Source organism: Manacus vitellinus, unplaced genomic scaffold (genome assembly GCF_001715985.3).
Source record: "Manacus vitellinus isolate BGI_N305 unplaced genomic scaffold, ASM171598v3 scaffold_3_pilon, whole genome shotgun sequence".
In the NCBI taxonomy this organism is placed as follows: Eukaryota; Metazoa; Chordata; class Aves; order Passeriformes; family Pipridae; genus Manacus; species Manacus vitellinus.
In genome coordinates, this window is record NW_021940535.1 from 35,398,379 (window position 1) to 35,422,532 (window position 24,154).

Consider the following 24,154-nt stretch of genomic DNA (forward strand, 5'->3'; position numbering starts at 1 on the left):
ATGGTATTTTGCATGAAAAACTTTTGCATCAGTGGTTTTAACATTTTTCAGTAATCATTGTTTTCAAAATGTTCAGTTATTTTTAGAGATAGTTTTCAAATGTGTTTGGTTCCTTTCCTCATTTGATTTTTCTTCAATAAATAATTTCCGAAAAGTATTTCAAGTCATTTGAAGTAACAAGAGAAGATGGTTAACTGTGTTGCCATTCAAGAACAGGAAAGACTGAAATCACATGGAGATATTATTTAAGCAACAGATACTCATACACACACCAGTGCCCCAACCCCCTCTCTTCTACCTGCTTTTAAGCACAGTTTGCTTTTTTCCTTGCACAATTTTAAGGAACTGTCTGCCTTCCTACTGTCAGTTGCTAATACTGCTGCAGAAGAATCAGACTAATGCATTTTCTGTGCTGCTGCCTCAGAAGACTGATTTCTGATTGCTTAGTCACAGGAGTTCACAAAAGAATAACACCCCCACAATTATGCCTAATAAGTCTTTATTTCCAAACAGAAATTGCAAAAATATTCTATTACAGAATAGGTAACAAGTACAGAATTCTAAGTATGCGTTATAACAGTGAAACCATTGACTCCTTGACAAAAAATCATCAGGCACTTAAAACATGAAAACAAAGTACAAATTAAATGAGCTGTAACAGATGACTCAACAATACAACTTTATCTTGGTTTTCTGTAATAAAAGCACACACACAGCTGAGGGGCTCCTGCCTCCTCCTAAACCCTGTGCAGAGACATTTCTATATTACGCTGCACACATTCTACTCGGACAATATCAAGTTCACATCTGAAAACATAAATTAAGTTCAGCATTGAGAGAATTTGAGGAACCTTTTTGGAACAGCAGTAGCAGAGCCTACACTAGCAGCTTCACACAGAGCTTGGAGCATGTGGAGGAGCACAGTTGTACCAGCTCCATGGGGAATAAGCTCTGCTTTGATAATTGCACTGAAAAGAATGGAGCTAAAATGAATGCAAACAATACACATTTTAAGAGACAATAAAACTTCTGGGCAAAAGCTATCATGACAACTTTATGGAATTACATTTTAACACATGGAACAGTCTCTGAAAAGAAAAACCACACATTTGCCATCCCTTAGGAGCAGCCCTGTGCAGGACCTCTCCATTCACCTGTCTTCTCACTTGCAGATCTTGAACTAAATTAGAAGCAGAGGTGGCCTCTTAGACCCATCTTAGAAAGGTAGACCTAAGAAGCAAGTGTCCAAATGACTAGTGAAAATACTCCTCCAGAAATCAGTCAGATACCCTTAAAATTATTTTGGCTTGCATCACCGTTTTTTAGGTGACATTATGTAACTTCCCACACACTTTACTCTGGTGGCATAAAATATAATGAATATTTAAAATAATTTTAATTAGGCACTCAAAGAAAAGAATATCAAGAATATTAACATGAAGAATACATATGAAGCTACTATATAAAATGTGCATATAAAACATGCAGAAATGTTAGTTGTTATACTTCAGTGTCACAAGAATTTAGGAATGGGTTTGCATTGTAAGCACTGACAATAAGTACACCAAGGAGGAGGTGTTTCTAGGGAAACATCACAGCCAATTCAAGAGCTGAGAAGCCTAGCAGGTTGTTGAACTACAGACTTGCTGTGAAGAATCTCCTCTTGTCAGGGACTAAAGTGAATAGTGAGGAATTTAAAACCAGCAATATTGTCTTAGAGTAGGCTATCCTGTCACCACCATTAGCATGATTCATTCTGATGGGCTCTTGCCTTGATACCATGAACACATGGTGGGATCATTAAATACTTCCATCATGCATTGTGAGTTTTCTCCCTCACTGGAGAAAAGGGATGAAAAAAGATGAGACACAGCAGTACTAGGTGTAGCAACAAACACTGATGTATTGCTGAAGGTACATCAGGATTTAGCAAGAGACAGACTTGACTGTTCATTTGATTGCAACACGAGGATCCCACTCCTTCTTGTATTGCACAGCCAGACTCTTTTCATCCTTAAACTAGTATTTGCCAACACCTGCTACAAAAGGGCAGTTATTGTTTGTGCACAGAATGACGTGAGCTCAATTATCACACACCACAGTACTACATTTACTCCCTGGTCTATAGGAAACTCAAGCTGGTGTACTCCTACCACGTTAAGCTCTTGCATTGCTGGAATTTGCTTGACACCAAGAGCATACTCACAGGCTGCTACTGCAGCTGGACCAGTGCACGATCACCCAGTAACCTGGGGTCATTCCCTTGGTGAGCTGGCATTCCCAGAATAGGAAGGTACTGTGAAATGCGCATTTATGAAAGAAGACCACTAAATAATATCAATAGTTCCTTTGTTTAGTGGCATGCTGCAGAGTGTTTCATGCTCTACTTGATCATAATGATAATTTTGAGCCAATTAAGAAACACTTTATGAAAATCTGGAACAAAGCTTAATAAATATAAATCTGCACACTTGTTGTATGCTGTAGCTGGAAAACCTAATGGATTTCCCCATGCTACCCTGAGAGATCAGCAGCCTTTGAAACTCAGAGAAGGATAATTTTCTTGCTTAAAATGACAGAATTCCAAATAAAGAGAGTTGGGTTTCTATGGTAAATACCCATCCCCTTGTCAGTGTTGCTGGCTAGCAGACCTAGAGATTAAAGAAACCAGCTGCTGAAGTACCACAAGAGGAAGGATTACCTGGCTTTGAATATTTCAGACTAAGATACATTAATGAAAAGGCTCATGTGCAAGAAGTCTGCTGCTCCAGAGTGTGCAACAAGCAGCTATCAGCTATTTTACATTGAGTTGTTTCAGAATAAAGCACTCCAGAGAATATTCCTTGGGCTTGATCTCACACAGACTCCTGTACACAAGTGGATGTGTGCTTTGTGCACCTGAGAGTCCCTGGAGAAGCTGCTGCATGGATATTCAGGATCTCCCTCCACAGATTTGTCCCAGGTCAGCAAGTGACAGGACAAAAAAAGATTGCTATGTCAGGCTGTAGCTCCATCACAGAGTCTGTGCAGGCTCAAGGTGTACATGATCAATTAACCCAGACCAATTAACTTATCCAGATACTTGCGCTGAACAAAATCAAATAATACATAACAGCAGGAATATTTTGCTACTAATTTTGGGATCCACAGAGCGTTCTAGGTCACCTAGATAATTTAGTTCCCTTTCTCAAATCACACAGGACAGAGAATTTCATCTTGTTTCAAGCATGGTGCTAAGGTCAGTCATCTCACTACTGTACAAAGGAAAGAAAATCAAAGTGAGAGTAACTGGTCTCAAACCCTCTAGACCTCATGCAGCTCTGTTCTCTGCAGATGCTGTTTGAGATGCTAGGATTAGAAGTGATTGATAGCAAAGGCATGCTGAATAATAAGCAAGTTTATATAAGTTTACCATCAGTGAACTGAGAATTTTTTATACTTATCATTTCTGAATCTTTTTGTGGTGAACAGCTTGTTAAAATGACTGTAATTGTAAAGAGAGAAGGGGGAGCAATAATCAAGCAGTGTAAACACCTAGAGTTCTTAGTGTAGGTACCTTCATCATCTTTTGGCACCACAGGGAGAGACGGGCTCCTGCCCACCAGAACAGCTGTCATGCTGCGATCCCCCCTTGCAAGAGCCCATCTCTCCCTTCTGACCAGGAAGATCCCCAGAGGTTTTTACTTCTGCACTCAGGGAACCACTGGACCTGCCCAACAGCTGTCAGATAACAAATGGCCCCTGTTGTGTTCCTATGATCCCACCTGCATGGTCTCATCTCTTCCTTTCTTTTGAGTCTGAATTCCTCTGGCTCTCTTAGCATGAACAAATTTTCTCTTTCTGTTACCATGTTAGGGTTTTGCCATCTCAGTGTGCCACAACAGCTGAGTGTAGGATCAGGCAAGAGCCAGAGACAGCACAAAGGAAGGGGTGCAGCACAAGAATGAGAACTGGACTGTGTAGCCAGGCATTACAGTTTAAGTCACCATGCAGCTACAGACCAAATTTAGCACCTCCAGTTAGGCAACATGAATATCCCACCAAGCTGCCTTCCTTGAAGTGTAAACCAAGTCACTTAAAGTATGTTTTACTATGCTGCAAGCATAGCAGCATTTGATTCATAATCACACAAATTCCCTAACAGACACTACACAGGACTAAATAGTACTCCATGGGGAAAGACAAGAAACCAACTCAAGGCAGCACTGGATCCTAAAGGAAGATGCAACATTAGAGATTAAGGGGAGAAGAAGGAATAAAAGCAGCCAATCAGGCTTTAATGTAATAATGCTGTGATGCAGTCATGTGCAAGGACACTGTCAGCCTCTGTAGAGGTACAATGGAACTATTAGCATGTTGTCAGTGTCTCTATATTTAGAAAACCATTTAATCTCAATATTCATTCCACAGCATGTGACAGCAGTGGAGGCCCACAAACCCTAAAAATGAATATTCCTCATGTGAAATAGAGGGAACTGAAAGGTCCTTCCTAACTTTTAGACAAGAATCCTTAATCAAAACTGTAGTTGGCTCAGTCTTGCAAAAGTGTCATAAGCATTCTGAGCCAGATACAAAACCCATTTATTCAACATTAACCTGGCACAGATGTAAAATAAATGAGAGATAATTTATTCAGCTACCCAGGAAAACATAATTTCCCACAGTGAGTGTACTTTAGCAAGTCTTGATCAATCTAACTCTACCCTGTCACACAGAAATGCCACTATTAGCTTTCCAGTCTGTGCACAAATTAACACAACCCAGCCACCAAGCACACAGCACCAGTAGCTATAATAAAGCTGAGTACAAGGTCTGCACTCTTGTAGAGAAAAGTGGATGCAACTAATATCTCATAATAACTTCATGTCTGGAGCAAGGCCTGAGGTTCTTAATCTAAAGCCCAACAGGGCATATTTTTATTCTAGAAGGAGTTAAGAGCATTCTGTAGAACAGGGTAAGAAAGGCTAACAATTCCTCCATGCACTTCTTATCAGTCCTATGCTCCACACAAATCACTGAGGGCTTTGAGAGCATGAAAGATCAGGTCTTCAGGTCAACGGCAAGTTTAAACTCTGTGGAAACAGTGCTAAAAAGTCAAAGTGTCTGTCCATGCTACAGAGCTTTCCATTTGCTCTCATTTGAGTGCTACATCACATTTCTTCAGTTAAGATCTTTCCTCATCAAGGAAGCTAGAATAACTTTCTTCTGTTTGGTTAAACCTCTCTTAAAATGTATTCCAATAATCTTTCCAGTTACCAGTACATGTGTGTTTTAAATAACATAGCTGCACAGAAATAGTCCAGGCACACAGTAACAGCTCTTCATGGTGGGTCATGGTACACTATTTAGATTTATTCACTGAGATAATGCAATATGGTGCTAACTAACAAGTGTCTCTGCTGCAAATAAATTTCACTTTCTCCTCTCCCCATCTTCAACTTCACACAAGCAAGTTTTGTCCCTTTACTCATGCCAAGTATTTAACTGAATTTAGCCTGAGCAATAAATGATGCTCTTTGCATTATCTCTACGTACACATGGAGCACTTAGAATCATAGAATCAGTTGTGTTGGAAGGGACCTCTGAGATCATCAAGTCCAACCCTTGATCCACCACTTGAAACTGTTCTGGACACAACAGATGCAAGAACCTCTAAAAGATGTATGAATTTTCCCCAAGACAAACCATGTAGCTGCTACACAGCCAAGATCATCCCACTGCGCTGGAATAAGCTACGGTCCTTACCTGAACACAGGTGTGCCTTTGAAATATGGCATATTTTTTCTCAACCTGGGCTGTTTGCATCACCCAAAGGACAACTACATCACTTTGCACAGCTTCCAGCTACAAACACTCAGGGGCAGTCCATGTGAGTGATGTATGGCATAGGAGGAGCTCTTCTGGGAACAAATTTGTCTCTGATCTATAACTAGGATGTTGCAGTAGGCAACCATCCATAACACTCATAACGTGGATACAGGTTCTTGCAGCAGCCAGCTCTCTACACATAAGTAGCAGGTGCCTGTGGCCAGAAAATGACAAAAATCTTACTACTGGTGAAGAAAAAATGTGGATGTGTGGTGCTGGAACCAGAACAGATCAGAGTGAATCAAACTATTGTGCTTGCCTCTTTCAGTCACCAGCTGGTAATGCAGATGGACCCATCGACTCAGTTCTGCTATTTTGTTTCTGTTAAAAGCCCTACTGACATTCAGAGGTTCACACGTGTATTAGTGCCATCAGTTAATGCCCCAAAGCACTATATATTTTTTAAAACCCCTTATTTTTGGAAATTGACTTTACTGCTGATATTTGCAACCAGGATTTATGGACACTTCTGCTGGAGTAGGAGTAGTACAGGCTTCTGATATCATTATGATATCATTATCATGGAAATGGATCCAGATGTTGAATGTGTCTCAACCAACAGACCTGTAACCATAATGATTGATTCTAATACTTTTGGGAGTGTTTACGTGATTATAAAACTGCTGCAAGGTAAGCTTTCAAATATTACAACACTAAAGTAATGCTCTTATGAACTATCAATTCAAAAGGTCTTTTTGAACCTTATTTTATAAAGTTCAATTCATTTAAGTGGGAATAATTTTGCAGATATAATCCTCAAGGAGTGGAATACTGAAAGCTCTTTAAATCAGTTTATTTGGAATTTAATGCTGCACTAGCAAAAGGAGTTTTAGTAAATAAAATACCTGAAAGTATCTGGCTGTAAAAGGAGGAGAAGGACACTATCTTTGAACTGAGCATTCAAAGGATACTCAAAAAAAGTCAGTGAAACTCTTCTTTTAACAGAATCTGGTTATTACAATTTTTTGTTTGCTTGGTTGGTTGTTGTTTTTCTTTTTCCTGCAGTAGAACATACAAGCATATAAGCAGTAACATACAAGCAGCCATAGCTAGGGCACAACTGCTTGTCACAGCTCCTGCAAATGTTAATGTGATTCACTTTCTTTCGTTGCAGAATGTTGCTCCACATGTATCCTTGGACCATATGGAAAACTGAAAGCTCAAGAACTTCATAGGTTATAAATTAAGTGAGTGTAGTCACTTTTCTCATATGCCCCGGTATAGAAGAGTTTGGGGTTGATTGTAAGAGGAACATTCTTCTAATAATGCTTACTGCAGTTTCCTTATCTGTAGTTGCATATTGATAAGAGCTATACTAGGTGAAAAGAAATAGAAGAAATTAAAGGTTTGGTACCTATCATCTTTCTAATGAAAATTCCATCTCATGTATCAGCCAAGACACACAGTTGGGATGGCAGGAATATGTGCAAAGTCATGCCCTACCAGGACTCTGGGGGTTGTAGCATAAAACCTAGTTCATTGTCCTCATTTGGAGCTGAACTGGACCTTAGACAGGAACACAAGCAAGAAGAGTGGTTTATAAATAACTGTACAGCTCTGGTCCTTCATACATGTGTTCCCAAAATTAACATCACTCACATGAATGATCCTATTAAACCCACAGCATCATTTATTGCTCACAAAAGGAAAGCCCATTAAATCCACAGCATTACCTATTGCCCACAAAATGAAAGCCCATAAACCACTTGACTATCTCTAACCTGAGGGATTTTATCATCTGTGAAGCCTTGGACAAGCTAAGAATGACATGGCTCTGAATTAATTACTCCTTTGTAGCTCTTCTCATCACTTTTTGCATTAGACAAATGTCAGTATTTACAGGATCAAGTTCTTAATTGAAAATGTTCACTGCCAACTCATGCAGCCACCAACAAAAACAGAGATCTTATATCAAAATATTTTAATGATCCTTTAAGAAGCAAAACATGATGAATGTCACATGTTGCCACCATCCTGAGATTGTGCTTTGCTACAATTAAACCAATAGCCAGGAGTTTCAGAATTTTCCAAATAATCATTACTTTGTATTTTAAAAATGATTACTCAAAATTCATAAATGTAGCAGTCACTGTGTGAAAAAATCACCACCTTTTCTCTCCAAGTGTAAAATATTTCTCTATTGTAATAATGCAGTTTAATGCTCACAAAATCACATCAGATCAAATCCAACACAGAACTGCTGAGATACACAGAAATTGTATTCCTTAGGATCATCACCCTGGAATTAAAACAATAAAATATGTTATTGATATTCCTTGTATAGTAGAAAAACTGCTTGCTATACTTGAAATAAGCCAATAGCTTTCTCTTCTGTGTATGCATTGCACCCTCTGCAAGGATGCTTTTTCATCCTTATTTCAGACTGTGAGTCTTTTGAGATCTATTATACAGAATCATCAGCTCACAAAATTCTCCTGGGTAAGCTGGACTGCTAGTGCCTGGTCTAGCTTGAGCACTTGCTCTTTCTGAAGGAGGGTTCCTTCATTTGAATAACCCCAGAACTGCTCACACCTACCCCACCTGCATCACCCTCTTCAGGCTTCCTAAGCTAACCATGGCTGGGTCTAACCAGTATCTTCATGGGAACACATCCACTGCTAATCTGAATATGGAGATATTCTAAATTATAGTATCTTAATCATATTTTGAATTAGCTAAAGATTGAAATGATTCTGTGTCTTCAACAGGATAGTTCTGCTGTGGAAAACCAAACAAAACCCTTGGAGATCTGTAAATACTTTTTCATTTGAATTGAAATCTAACATAAATTCTAATTTGATTTAATCTATATTTTTCTATTCTGGTGGGTTTTAATTGAAACAGAAGCAACCCATCTCCACTTGTTTCATTACTGACATTCTTAACGCTTAACTTCGTTCACTGAATGCATGAGCAAAGTGTGTGCTTAAAAGCTGCACTGCATGGGTGCTATCGCAGAAGACCTTCTTCTCAATATTACATATATCTAATAATTTCATGCTGGATAATATTTGCTAAAGTCAAGGATAGGTTGAAATCTGTCAGCCTGACAGGAATCTACAGGAGTCCTTCTTTTAAAATGTGGTATCATTTTTCTCAAAGTAATTAGAAGTGAACTGTGAGGCAGTTCATATTTCTCTAGCTACACTGAGACACCACAAGCATAAAAGAATTTCAGCAGAATTTAAGCTTATGTTGGTATTCTACTGTTATAAATAGGTTATGTATAACTGTATTTATCACTTACTTATATTGCAGCAAATTTCAAGATTAAAAAAATATTACGAGCTGACAGAGTTTGGAACAAAACAGTCCTCTTTGATCTTAATTCCTGTGCAAGTAAGCAGGCAGCCCTCTGCTCTACAGGATGCTGATCTGCTAGTTCCACCTTGAGTGGAGGGAGTCACTGCTGCTCTCTCTCAGAAATAGATGGCATTTAATCGTCTGGTTGGAATTAAAAAGCCCCATACCTAATTTTTACTTTCCAGGTAAGATACACTCACACAGCCGAAGGTTCAGCAGTTCTTACTTCCTAAGCATGAGCACACCTCTGCTCAGCCTCTCCTCCCTCAGTCCTTCTGCTCAGTCCTTTTCTTCCCCAGGTTCAGGGTCTCAGTTTCATTCTTTCTTTTGGTGTGTTTTTTGTTGACTGACTCCTCTGAGCAGCTGCTTAATGTTACTGTTCTGTATGTCAAAAACCCACATACCTATCTTCCCTGCTGTCTTTTTCTAGCAAACAGTAAACCTGATGGATTCTTGGTCAGACAAAATCTGCATTTTAACCAGGCTTCTGGGCAATCAAATTCATGCCAGTCTGATTAATTTATCATCTGACAATTTTTCTAATCAGATTTTTCTTTCTATTTTTAAATATGAATCAGGTCATTTCCCCTCCTTGAACCTATGTTTACTTGAAGCTAATGACATGCCCTTCAGGCTTATCAGGTTAAACCAATGAACAAACAAGACTTCCTTCAGCTGCAGGGCCATAGCAAAAATGATTTGGTAATCTAATACAAAATAATAAAGACCATTATTTTAATTACATTTCAAGATTTTGCTGATGTTGCATTTTACATTTCACCCTTTGTGATAGGTATGCACCTACTGTACTGAAACCATGTACATGTCTGTTGAACATAATCAGAAATGTGCAGGAGCAGATATTAAGGCAGATGGAATCTCCCAGGTTGAGGGACTCTACAAGGTTCTAACATATGGCAATTCTCCCTGTCCAATAAGAAAAGTTCACCTTTTCAATGGCAAGGATGGTGTTTAGGAGCAATATTGCCAAAAATGATTCACTGGGATGCATTTATACTCTCCCTATAGGTGCTTGCAGCAGAGCAGCTTCCTTCACTTCCTATTTACAGCAACAAACCTTTGTGTCCCAGTGATATGTGAGAAAAGTTCTGCCTGAGCCTTCTATGGGCACCCAGGGGTGTAACGAACCTTCGGATACCCAGTAATAGGAAGAACATGGAGCAGGGAGAACATAAAAGGGAAATTGAAAAGAGAAAGGAGATTGTTCAACTTTTAGAAAAGGTCATCTTCAGTGAAATACCGTCATTATAGAATTTCAATTACCTCTAATAGTTGATAATACTAACAGAATGGTAGCTCATACTGAAAGCATTTAATTTCTTTGTTTTTTTCTCTTTGGAAATATAAGGGTAAATTAGGGTAGCACAACTTATTTTTCTTGTGGCATTTTTTTTTCTTTACAGCTTATTTTGCAAATTTAGCCACATAAATGATCTTCAGTCTGTCAAGCAAGGACAGCATTTAATTAACAGATACAGATGCTTAAACATTTTTGTAGCTTCTATCTACTTCTCTCTAGAGTAAGTATTTCTAAAGAGCTGTCTTTCATTTTCTTAGTTGATGTAGTTACTACAATTAAAATTACACAGTTATGTCTCCAGGGATTTATATTAAAGGAATAATAAATAAAATGGAAACTGTTGGGTATTAACAGCTTAGTGACTAAGAAAAATACATTACGTATTTCTTAACCTTTCCAATATACTGCAACTTTTCACAAGTAAAAAAGCATACCTTTGCCACATGAAACTGCATGCATATACAATTTACTTCCTCCTAGGTAATCTCTTGCCACAGAATAGGAGAGCGGATTCACTAGATGGATTCTGGGTCCCTTCTCACAGGTTTTATATTATTTTAATAATCTAGGAGAGCAGTTTAGTTCTGCATTTTTAAAAAAAAACCTGAAACTAAATAAAATTGTGCCTTCTTGGTACTAGCAATCTCCTATTTTAAAACTTTGCAATAATAAACCAAGTGTGAATGTATCTTTGGTAGCATGTTTTCTAGATATCAACAAAGGATATTTTCAAATACATTTTAGAATCTAGCCAGAAGAAAAGCCCTTAGCTTTTAAACTTAAAATTTCCGGCTTGAACAAGATGATGTTATTTTAATTTATTTAACTTGAGTAATACAGTCATGAGATTACATCAGTAAAATTAAAGCATATTCTATACAATGGCAGTTCTATTGTACACGTCACTTACTGTTATATTAACTTGAACCCCCTGGAAAAATGGAGTTCTCTGAAAGGCAAATCTGACAACAGTATTTTGAGCTCAGGAATTTTTGAGTTAGCTTAAAAGATGAAGAAGTATTTATACAAATTGGTCTTATTTTGTCAACAGGGCAAATCAAGATTGAAAACGTTGACAAATCTTTTCAGAGTCATCTGTAGTCTGTACACAGTAAACTGGCTCAAGGTCAAAGGTCAGACTGTGCTGCATTTCTCTGAGGCAATACACAGAAGGCAGAGGTCCAAGGGGGATGGGACAGATAGAAAGGACAGAGGAAAAAGAATGACACTTCCTCCCGTATTTCAAACTCCCAGATTCTGAACTGCCTCAAGGTAAAATCCTCAGCGAGGTCTGCTGTACTGTATAGCAGCTTCCTCACTGCTGCCCACACACTGTTCTGCAGCCCCAGGATGCAAGAGCACACTGCTCTGATTTTTACCTAACAAGAGGGAACAAGGCCACATGCATGCTACTCCTTCATGGAGCAATCTTAATCCTTACTGTGCTTCCTGTATACATCTGGAAAGGCTGTGCCAGGATTAGGTGTCTTCTCTTGTAGATCACAATATGTGAATGTTTTTAATAAAGCGATTCTCAAAGGGGGCTGGTTCCTGGGAACTGATACCAAAGTAAACATAGGTTGGTAGAGACATATATCTGAGATAAGGTGACAGTACTGACTGTCTGTGATTTATGGGGATAATCTGTATTTAGCTATGCTTCCCATCTAATGCTCACAATTAGAAAACATTTCTCAGCTCTGTGATACATATTTATTTACAAAGCTCCAAACTTTCACTTATTTAGGAACACAACTTTCATTGAGTGTAAGGTAGAAACGTCTCTCTAAGAAAGAGTAGACCCTTGACTCATTACAGAAATAAAGACATTTTATGTGATAAGAATGGGACCTACCTTTTTAGTCTGATTCACATTTACCAAACTGCAACTTCAAAATGCCTTTGCCATGAAGCTGAAGGATCTGGTTGTATTCTTTGGGCATTGCATGGAAGCCCGGTTTAGGCAGTTGGTTGTCATAATAGTGGTGGCTGATTGGCATCTTCTCTGTGGATTTTGAAAAAGGCCAGAAGCCATAAAGCTTCACATTCTCACATAGCTCAAGAGCAGCACTAGTGATCATAAAACCAGATGACAGCCGGTAGGCTTTCACACCCTTAGTTCTCCAGAACTGGGCAAGACTTTTCAGATAAGTGGGATGAAAAAATATTGCCCTTTGGGTTGCTTTGAACTCTTTCAGAGTGTGATATACTTTAAAAGAAGTGGCTGTGTTGCTTCTGAAGGAAAATGCTGGCAATAAAAGAAAAGCATCTCCATAGACGGCAATGTTTTCCAGAAATTCTGTCTTCTTTTCATTTAGCTTGTTGTATCTGCAAAGTACAACATTTTAGGAATGGAATGTACTATTGATATAAATATTACAGACCAAAACACCACAAATGCACTGGCATAAACAAGTTATGAACTCTGCTGCACCAGTTCAGCCTGTCTATACTGCAAATTTATATCACCCTATTATACACTGTCATATGTGCAGTTATGAAAATTGGACTATTGTATAATAAGAACACACTACACAGGACTGAATTGGCAACACAGGAGCTACTGATGCAGATCAAAATCACTGCTAATGTGACTAGGACCTGTTTATAGAATTGATTGATTCAAGAAATTTCAAAGGAGAATTCAAAAAAAATACTGCATTAATACTTCCTCTATTTAAACCTACATGCACTAAGATATGTACTGCATATTTCTTACATCAATAGGTATAAAATAATCTCTCTTCAGAATCTGTGTGTCTGCCCTGTGTGGAAATACAAGGATGTATGTGAGCGTTAAAGATTAGTGTGTGCTCAGGTTTCGTAGTGTTTTACTTGCATTTGATATACTCTTAAAATAGCTAAAAATACAGGCATGTCTGTTTATATGCTTCGACTACCAAGGGAACATATAGAGATCTAGAAAGACTTAGAGCTCTAACTTCACAAATGAAGAGCATTCATTCTTGGCTGCTTTCGGTCCCCAACAGCAAAGAGACTTAGCTGTCACTACTGTATAATTCAAATTTGGTGCTCTCAAATACTGAATAGTGAAATTCACAAGTTATCCAAGAAGTGATACAAGAAAGGGTATCACTCAACTCATGTCCTCTATAGATCTCACTATTCTGAATCACTTGAACTTGTACTTGCACTGCCTTTGGGATTCAAAGCACTGAGTCCTCTTTTGTAGGGAGTTGTCTATTTGAGCAGTGTATTTTCACTTTTTAAGGGCTACCAGAGCCCACTTTTCACGAAGGCTCCAACAGAAACTGGAAAAATTGGTTTCACTTCCCTTCACAACTTGAGCAGGTTCAAACCCTCTTCTCATGCAGCACTTCAAGACAGAGGACAGCAGCTACTGCCATTTCCATTGAAAACCCTCACAGAGGAATTATCAGTTACCTCTTGCACAACTGAATTCGTGCAAGGAGTGATACAGCCCTTCTCAGCCTGAAGGGGTTTAAACTTACAGCTTCTGCTTCCCAGAAAAGTGCCATTATCACCAGACTCTGAAACAAAATGAATGAGAAAGACTCAGGCCCTCCTGTTGACCCTGAGCCTCTGTGCATGCAAGAGTCACACAGCCAAAACAAGCAAGAAACACCTGAGCCTACATCTAGGAAAAGTGGCTGAAGGCTGAATTTCTGGCCTCTACTCCAAGAATTTCTCTATTTCTACTTAGAGTAAAGTACATAAAGGGCCCCCAGGACAGAACTCACATGTCTGTTCTTCCTTAGCTAGAAACCTGGACAACCCAACTTTGTCTTGTCCTTCTTTCCAGCTCTGCCACTGTAAGGAGAAGTGTAGCCCAGTTCCATTAGGACACATTAGAACTGTCCTTTTCTCCAACAGAGTTCACCTACATCGTACACCCTGACAGACACAGTTCAAACGCTGATTAACCTTAACAATAATAACATTAGATGAACCTGGTATGCAAACACAGAATTAGAAATTACAGGGTATAATGTCAGAATAGGTCTTCTGAAAGATGAAACCAACTTAGTTCTGCTAAACGGTACCAAGTTGTTTCCTGCTCCTTCTTCCAAAGCATTTATAGTCTTCTCTGAATATTTAAATAAATATTTTTTTTAAATTCTGAAGTCCTCTTATGATCTCTTTTCACCCTTACACAGGTTTAGTTCCTATTATCTTCAGTGTAACTCCTATTAACCCTGTTGTGCCTTAATGTGGCTAAAAAATGAGGTCATTTGTGGCAGAACACTTTGATCAAGCCCAGACAAATCATAGATCAGGTCAGTAGTCATCAAGGATGCTGAGTCATTGGACACTTTTCCTTCCTCATGTTCTTGTGCAGCCCTGCTAACATCAATGAGCTAAATCTATTTTTGGGAAAGCAATAATTCATCTTCATTTAAATCAAAAAGGTCCAGGTAAGCATTAACGTAGTTAGTACTCATTCCAAAAAATGAAATTCTATCCCTGAATCAATGAAAAAAGCCTGTTAGTCATTTCTGTCTACTCACTGTACTTTTTTCTTCTTCCTTTCAAGGTGAAAAAAAAAAAAGCTTTGCCTGATGACAGACCATAAGATACAATAAGACACAGTAAGATCAGTAAGCAGTAAATAACATGCCACAGCAGTCCTTTTCATAGATAAGCTGCAGTTCCAGCCTGCTGAAGATGTCAGATTAGTCAGCCTGGCCTTATTAGATTTTCTTTTCATCAAGAAGGTGAAAAAAACCCACCAAAACCTCTGCTGAGAAAAAAGAGCATCTTTCATATGGATTGAGAAAATGGATTACAGAAACTGGACCTCCATTCAGGAAACAGCCTTCACCAAAACAGCCTCTAAGCACTTTACCTAAGAACATGTGCTTACAGTCCTACTGATAGAATCAGACATACATTTCCAGGCTTTACCTATTTATGATTACAATTCCTTTCTAAATGCTTGGGGTCATGCGGGTCATGGGGGGAAAAAGAAGAGGTTTGGGCTTACAATCATCAATTTTACTCTGCCATAAATTGCTGACTTGTGTCAGGCTCTTGCTAATCTGGGTATTGCTGACTCCTTTCTGCTACAAATAAGGCCAGGTTTAACAGATTTCCATTTAGACTAGTACATATTTTACACAGGAACTAAGGCTTAATGAGGTAATCTGCATGCACTGCTCTTATGATGGTATCCCAGTGAATTTCCGACAAAATTTAAATCATGTCAAACAATTATACACCATTGCACAGAAACAGATTTGCAGGTGGTACTCACTTCTGAGCTATGATACTTGGATTAACAGTCACGAGGTTTGTTTTATTGCCAACATCTTTGCTAATGCTTCCCGTGGTTGGAGGAAGGTTACACCTGGAATTGAGAAACATTTGCTTAAACAGATGTGCACCAGAAATGCTTTACAGTTATTATTTGCAAATTCCTCTCTTGTGCAATGACACTTTCACATTAGCTCCCAGGGATGTCTAAGCACTTTACAAATATTAAATAAGGCTTACAACACTCCTAGTAGAAATATTTAATCTACTGTACAGATGGTTAAAATAGGGCACAGAGAGCTGGTTTTTATAAATCGTACCACAAACCAGGAGCACAGTTAAAATCCCAGAAGCATCCAGTCTATGAACACTCTACACTAGCTGCTAGGAAATACCTCTTGTCTAAACAATGCATTTCTACTGAAAGTCTTCTACTGCATCTTCTAACAACAGTGTAACTTGCCTTATTGTAGAAACAGTGATTTCTGTAAAATGCAAAACCAGCATTTTTTTAAAGTTGGTCACTTAGTAAGTTTAGTATTTTAGTATGCAGATTTCCCACTTTTATTAGAACAGTTATCTAACCGGACAGACCTTTTTTTAAAAAACGTTTTCAAAAGCCCAAATAGTAGCCAAAAGTAAAAAAAGTAAACAAAATCCAGCAGATTGGAACCTTCCTTCTGTTACTCTGTTCCCCTGTAGGAACTACAGTGTGATTTCTACTGATAGTGTGGGCCAAATAATGCTCTGAGTACACCTGATTTTCTCCCAGTCTACACAGCGAGATAAAAAAACCTACTTAGATGCTTAATTTTTTAGATGACTAACAGAAGGTGAGACAAATATCAGGACAGTTAAATGATTACATGAGTGAGACAAACTAAGGCTCAGTAAATCCTTTGTTAAGCAAGAGGTAAACATGTGGCATTTAATACCAGTCTCCTAAGGGATCCTAAATGAGCAGAAATTTCAGGTTCTCAGATGATCACATTTCACATCACTGCAAAGTGTCTTTGCAATTATAGATCATATAGACTCCTCTCTAATTAGAAGCAGCATTCTGAAAACTATGAAGCAGTAGTATCCTTACAGAGGCAGAAAGAAAGAATTGTTAAGATCCTTCCTCATTGCTACAAACTGGTATTAGTAGGCTTCCAAGCCTGCCAAGTTTTTAGAAACACTCGACACACTTCAGCAAGATGAAGCAGCTCTTACCTGAACACAAAGTCAGAACTATCTATTTCAGCTCCGCAGCTGGAATTTTTCAGAATGCCTCCATTTCCAACCACAGCACAGGTCTTGAAGGGATAGACTGAAAGAGGCGAGGACTGCAAACAAATAAAAAGACACAGACAATGCCTTATAAATATTTTGATTGTTTCTTTGTGTCAATTTGCTCCTGCAGGTTTAATCTGGTAAATCCCAGTAAAAGCATTCAGCATTTAGGCAGATAGGGTTGGCAGACCTTGACAGCCAAGAGTGAAAAACAGGCACCAACAGACTGAGAACTGCTACTTCTGTCATCAGAACTTTGAGGGAATAACACTGGATTATTAAAACTGGGTATCTTTTAAATACACTTAACACAAAAACTATCTAGTGGTGAACTGAATCCTTGAAAAGCTAAGGAACTAGCTTGTACTGAAGATAGCTTAAATTTTACCCATTTTCCTTTGCACTGTAACAGACTGCGGGCTTTCATATAGTCTTTATGACTTTCTCAGCTAATAGAAGGGAACTTTGTAAATGCTCAGCACTTGTGTCATCACACACTACATTTGAAGTAAAAAAATGAAATTAGGGGAACCTGAAGATGTTGAAAAGGATAATGATGTGCCTTGGCTTAGGTCATGGTGAATGTGAGGCCTCACTGACGAGGTTACTGTTTCTGGCTGTTCATCTCTCTGCTCCTCTTCTTGTTACAGCTTGCTGTCTTGCCATGGGGAAGCTGAGAGGGAGCTAAGTGCATCCACTTGAGAACCAGTACAAATGACAACCTAGCAAATGAATGTAAATTGTTGGCTATTTCAGTTGACATTGATATAGTTGGCTGTTATCCCAGCCTCTGAAACTTTTCGTACATCTTGTTCACCCCCTTCTGCTGTGGGAGCACTGACATTCAACAGAGACGCCAGCAGTTGGGTAACTTTGACTGCAGAAATTAAAGCCAGTTGTAAGACTGAGTCAAGACTTGCTTATGGAAAGCATTATCCTTCCTCCTTCTCTCATCAGCTTGCCTGAAGAGAAGAAGGATGGGACACTGTTACAAACAAGACAAAAAGTGTGGGGAAAGCAGCAAACATCATGTTGCCTGGCAATATGTTACAAAACAACATGTCCAAATATTTTGTTCAATTCTGAAAAGACAGTAGGAGAACACAAAGGCCAGACAACTCTGGCTAGCTTAGCACATATATGTGCACATAAAACACTACTGTTCTCTTTCATTAAGTTTAAATTTGGAACCACTGTAACCTATATTGCAATGAAGTCCTTAATGATTCACAGCAGCATTAGGAAGAACTACACTCATGGTAGCTGGGATCTCACAAACCAAGAATGCCAGAGCTGGGTAAGAGGGCTCCCATGTGCTCTTAGTTTTGAGAAATCAAATACAACCTCTTTGTCTAGTCTCAAGAACTTGTATGTCTTTGTAAGTCCTGAGCTACAAAGTCTGATGCCTTCTCTTAGCCTGTGTTTTTGGCTGCAAATGCCTCACCCCAGTGGCCAACAAAGCTGGTGAAAAGGGGGGGAAGAAATTTCCTATGAGGAGCAGCTGAGGACTTGGGACTTGGCTAGTTTGGAGAAAAGGAGGCTGAGAGGCCTCATTGCTCTCCACAGAGAGCAGGGAGGAGGGGAGGGGAGGAGGGGAAATGTCAAGGAAGGTGCTGATCTCTTCTCCCTGCTATTCAGTGCTTGAAGTTGGTCAGCCCTGAATTGGTCAGACAGTTGGACTAGATGACTGTTGCAGGTCCCTTCCAATTGAAATTATTCTATTCTGTTCTATTGTGTTCTATTCTATTCTATTCTATATTGTGTTTATTCTATTGTATATTGTGTTTAGCTTTCATAAATTACATGCCAAGACAGCACCAGAAATGGCATGGGTATATGAAGAATACGAAATGTTCTTCCAGACTGAAATGCCTTTAAAAATGGGAATGATAAAAGCAAGGCAAATATTTTCAGAATATTCACTCCTGAATTCAGCTGGTTGCCAAGCTGGGCTATAGCTTGTGTTCTGCAGCAACTCTACCTTTAATCTGATCTATGATACCCTGTCCATGCCTCCACCACGGCAGAGGAAGGCTGAAAAAAACCCCATATTGCAAGGTGAATAAAGAAGTGCATACAGAGTCTGATGGGCCTTTTCCAGAGGAATCAAAGCAGCTCTATTACTAGCCCAATATATATATATGATACTGCAATTATAGTAACAGGTAAAGATACAGTTCTTACCACAGGCAGCATCTTAAAAATGTCCTCTGTAATGAGGATGGTCTTTTTACTGTCCACTTCATAACTCATGTTACTTCCCAGTGGGCTGTTGTTTTGAGAAGCAATAAAATTGTGAATTGCATCACAGCAGGAAGCTAATTCTGACCTGCAAAAAACCCAAACAAAACCTGCTCAAAGACAGGTAAATAAGTAGGAAAGTAGTGCTGGAGAACTAGATCAATGAAAAACAGTTCAAATTAACTAAGCAACAAAAGGCTATATGAACCTTCTATAACATCATTTCCCTTGACTTGCTTTGCAGAGCAAGTCCATTTTCACAGCAAATGTTCAGAAATCAATCAGATCAAGAACTTACACTATTTTTCTTTCTTAGTCTCCTTCTCCCACCAAGAAAAAGTTGTAGTCAATCTCCTCCATATTATTAATTGCTAAGATTATTATAGAAACGCTGAGAACCTTCAGTTCCCAAAATTAACAATGTGATTTCAATCAACACAGAACAAGTGATTGGAAGAAACTAGAAGGTTGAAGAAAGAAAAAAACAATGAGATGAAAGAAATTATGATGAAAGGTACTGGAGATAGTACTTGGTGAACAGCTAGATGGTTGCAAGCCAATTAATTAATAATTAATTTCTGCAACTGTTCAGCACAGTTTTCCTGTGCACATTATCAGAGATGTTAAATAAATTAGATCACAACTGCCACATAAAGAAGACAGATACTTTTGTGGTAGAGATAGACAGCCTAACTGCTTCCCAAAACACCCAGCAGAAGTCCTTAAATAAGTAAGAGTGCAAGGGATTCACTCAAACTTTTTGTGTGAGTGAAGACTATCACTCATCTTACAATTTCTGATACCTCCAAACTTATGAAAATATTATGTGTGCAAATATCCTGCATTATTAACAGTGAAATGCAGTGCAAAGCCCCATCAGACCTTTGAAATCAGACCTAAAACACTGAAATTCATTTTGCTTTAGGCAACAACATTTCCTCTGCTGCCACGGGATCTGATTTTCAGACTGTAAGGCTGAAATATTCATGTCCAGACATTATGTATCAATTGTTAAGACATAGCTTTCTCATTGGGTGAGATACTAAGAGAACTACTGACAATTTAGAGAAGAATATACATTTATAACAGAATTGCTTGGAATTTTGAAGAAGATACCACAGCAGGGAAAAGACAGTGATTCCTATCTTAACAATGAAGGTTAATTGGGAAGAAAAAATCAGTTAGAGTCCGAGGAACAGAAAAGTTTTATTTCATACTTTTTCAGTGACTAAGGTAAACCAAACTGTTGGTACTAGTTAAACATTACAGGACAAATCCTAGGTAACCTTGCTTTAATAGGGTAAGACACAGGGAAGAGAAGTTGCTTCATTTCACTTTATCAACAATGCAGACAAAGAAAATATTCTAATAATAATAATATAATTTCATTTCTGATGGAGATGAAGTGCAGAAGAAGAGCCCAAGCATTATGTTTCCTGGAAGACAGGGAACAGAATGAACAGGTCTGGGATATTCCCAGACTCACTTCTCTTCGAAAAATGGTCAAAATAAGGGTAAAAAAAAAGGTTGTGAAGGTTGGTTTGATTCATATATAAAATACCAAAGGAAAGAAAGAAAAGAGTAATATTTCAATAGTCAGATGACTTACTGGTATATATAAACCCATTTTGAATACTGAGCTCTGAAACTCCTTAAAGGCAAAGTTCCCAGATAAGTGAGGAAAACTGGGAATGACTGAGTGCTGGGATGGCACAGATCTGAAATAACTATCCTAGGAGAGTAACTAGGAAATGTTAATCCTGAGAGAGGAATGAGTAGGGTTCAGATTTCCACAAACTGCATTCTGCTCCACCCCCTGAATTCAGTGATACCCATTACCCTGTTCAAAGTCTTAAGGGATAGAGAAGGTCAGTGGTCACTTAAAACCACTAGGTACAAGGGTGGGGATGAGACTATGTTCTGCAGGTCAGGAGATGCCCATAGGGTGAAAACATATATAGTATCCTATTTTAAACATATGTAAAAATACAAGGGGAGAAATGAGGCAGTAGAGTCCAGTGATGAAGTCTGGGAACGCTGGATGTTATTGGACCACTCTTGACTGGAGCCCACTTCATTTTCTTTCTTGTACACTTTTTTCTATAACCAGTTCTTTCTAACCTTAATATGTACTGTAGTAATAAGAGGATTCAGACATCACTGTCAAGTCCTGAGGGCACCACCAAGCCTCACTACCCCTCTCCAGCACCCTGAAGCTGCCCCATCTTTTCTATGGCTCAGGACCCTACTTCAACCCTCCAGAACCATCAGTCCCTGCCCCAACAACACCACAGCAGGGTCAGTCTCCAGTTGTATCCATCCTGTCCCCAGGGATGTGGACGTGCCCATGCCCAGGGCTAGGGCTGACCCACTCCTGGCCAGGGGTAGGATGAGCCCAGCTGCCAGTTCCTGCTCTGCTGGCCAGGTTACTGTGTTGGAATCGCACACCCTGTTCCTCAGGAAGAAGCCGTCTCTTACTGTTCCCTGGCACTCACATGGAGATGAGGAATCACATAACCCATAATTTCTATTTGCCTTTTTTTTTTCTTAAAGCTAAATGGAGCAGGCCTAAATATTATCTGTGTGAACCATGGGACATGCAGAAGAGAAGGAATAATGCCAGTATATTCTTGACAGCTTTAGTAAAACAGCTGTTTTGGTGCGATGGCTACCAGACCCTGAAAATGCAAACTGATGACAGATACCATTCATTAATACTGATGACAAGTTTTTGCTTATAATTACTCATTTCACAAGAACGAGTGCTTCAATAAAAGCAGAAACGGCCTGGAAGAAAAACATATATCAGAATTAATATGAAAGTAATTGTTTAAATTAATATTATGGATCCACTGAGGAAGTAAAACATAGATAAGCTAGTTCAAAAACACAGTAAGAACAAGAGAATACATATTGATTAATTACATATATTTTTAGAGCACATGTGGTAAAAATTTGGTGGTAACAATAGCAACCTTATTTAGATCAAATCATGAAACAGAATCCCACTGTGCCCAAGCATCCCTGTACAGAGCTCCAGTGGGAATGCATGTAGCTTGCAGACAGCAATACCCACCGGCAATGTATTCAGCAGTCTGTTCATACAGGATTTTGTACAAGCTGTTACATGTGGTAATCTAAAACTGACAGTAAATAATGAGGAAGGGGTAGAGACTGGGCAGTTCAAGCAATTTATTACTGCAATCATCATCAGGGTATTAATGTCATATGTGGTCTCTCTCATCAGGTGATGACACCCCTAAAAAGCATGTACTTCGTAAGATTAAGACATATATCATACAAGCCAATTATTTTAATAAGTGCTATATGCAAGGTGTTGCAAAGCCAAGACAACATTTTAACTTGTGTACCGTGCCACCTGGGGAGAGGGAAACTGTTAAAATCTACTGTACAACGAAGTTCCTAAACAGATGGTGGGATAAGAAAAAAGGGGCAGAATCTTAACAGCATCAAATGGTACTACCTTAAAGTCAAACTCTGCATTAGTGTTTTTTTTTTTAAGAGTAGAAAGTGATCTACATTGTCCGTTCTGACAAGGAGAAAACACTGAGAAGCAGTTCTTGGAAGATGGGATGCTGCTATACAGGCTGAGCATCCACTTAGGTACATGTCAGAACAGGTTTGCAGCTTACAGTAAGAAGGTTTAAGTTCCAGATTTTAACAAAGACAGTGAGGTTGCCCTTGAACAAAGTGTTTTTATGATCTAGTCACAGCATCAGAAGTCCAGAGGAGTTAACTTTCTTCACTGTGGCTAGTATGGGGCTGTGTTTTGGACTTGTGCTGAACACAACAGTATAGAGATGTCTTTATTATTGCTGAGCAGGGCTTACACAGAGCCAAGGCCTTTTCTGCTTTTCATACTGCCACACTAGTGAGGCAATTGGGGGTGCATGGGAGGTTGGGAAGAAATACAGCCAGGACAGATGACGAAAGGTATATTCCATACATATGACATCGTGCTCAGGATACAAAGCTGGACGAAGAAGGAGGAAGCAGGGGGGACATGTGGAGTAATGACGTTTGTCTTCCCAAGTAACTGTTACACGTGGTGGGGCCCTGCTCTCCTGGGGATGCCTGAACACCTGCCTGCCCATGGGAAGCAGTGAATTAATGCCTTGTTTTGCTTTGCTTGTGTGTGTGACTTTTGCTTTCTCTATTAAACTGTGTTTATCTCAATCCATGAGTTTTCTTGCTTTCACCCTTCTGATTGTCTCCCTGAACTGGCAGTGGAGTGAGAGAGTGGCTGTGTGGGGCTTGGCTGCTGGCTGGAGTTAAATCACAACACTAGTACTAAAACTACCAAGAGGCTTTGATTCATCCTCCTGCAGTAAGCGGGATGATTTTCAGAACATCTTCTTTAACTAGAAATGCTTAGCTAAAGTAATTTTGTTCTCTCTCTATATTTTTTAAATATTTTAGTCAGATACATATCTGGTGTGAAAAGGCACTTGCTTTTACACAGCTTTGTACTTTGGGACATTGGAAAGAGAGTACACCACTGGAACTAGTGTACTCCAGCCTACAGCTGGACCACTGGACCAACACAATTAACTGTGATTCTCGGGGGATTGTAGTACCCCCACTTGGATGTGAGCCTGCAGAGTCTGACAAAACTGGGTGAACTTAATAGTATTTCTTTTGTGTAGACTACACTTCAGTGTGACACCAGTGCCTGTGAATCTGGGGCCAGAGGGCATTCATCATTGCTGAGAACAGCGTGAAATATTTCACTGTCATTATACATTGGACTAAACTGAGGTGAGAGGAGGGGAAAATGTATGGAGATGGACACTGCAGAAGTATCAAATTATCCAAAACATTGCTCAAAATAGTAGAAGATCAACTGTCCTCTAAGGTCATGGTGGGGAGGGTAAGGAAAATAATTTTAAT

At 39.1% G+C, this 24,154-nt stretch overlaps 1 protein-coding gene across 1 annotated transcript in view; it reads right to left on the reverse strand.

Moving 5' to 3' along the window:
• Positions 1-482: 482 nt before the first annotated feature.
• The window catches only part of ST8SIA6 (ST8 alpha-N-acetyl-neuraminide alpha-2,8-sialyltransferase 6), a 44,918-nt gene continuing 21,246 nt past the window's right edge, over positions 483-24,154 (reverse strand). The window contains 5 exon segments of the mRNA XM_029961707.1: positions 483-8,107; positions 12,348-12,820; positions 15,729-15,821; positions 16,943-17,055; positions 19,187-19,331. Coding sequence (XP_029817567.1) covers positions 12,352-12,820; positions 15,729-15,821; positions 16,943-17,055; positions 19,187-19,331 — 820 coding nt within the window. The 3' untranslated portion in view covers positions 483-8,107; positions 12,348-12,351.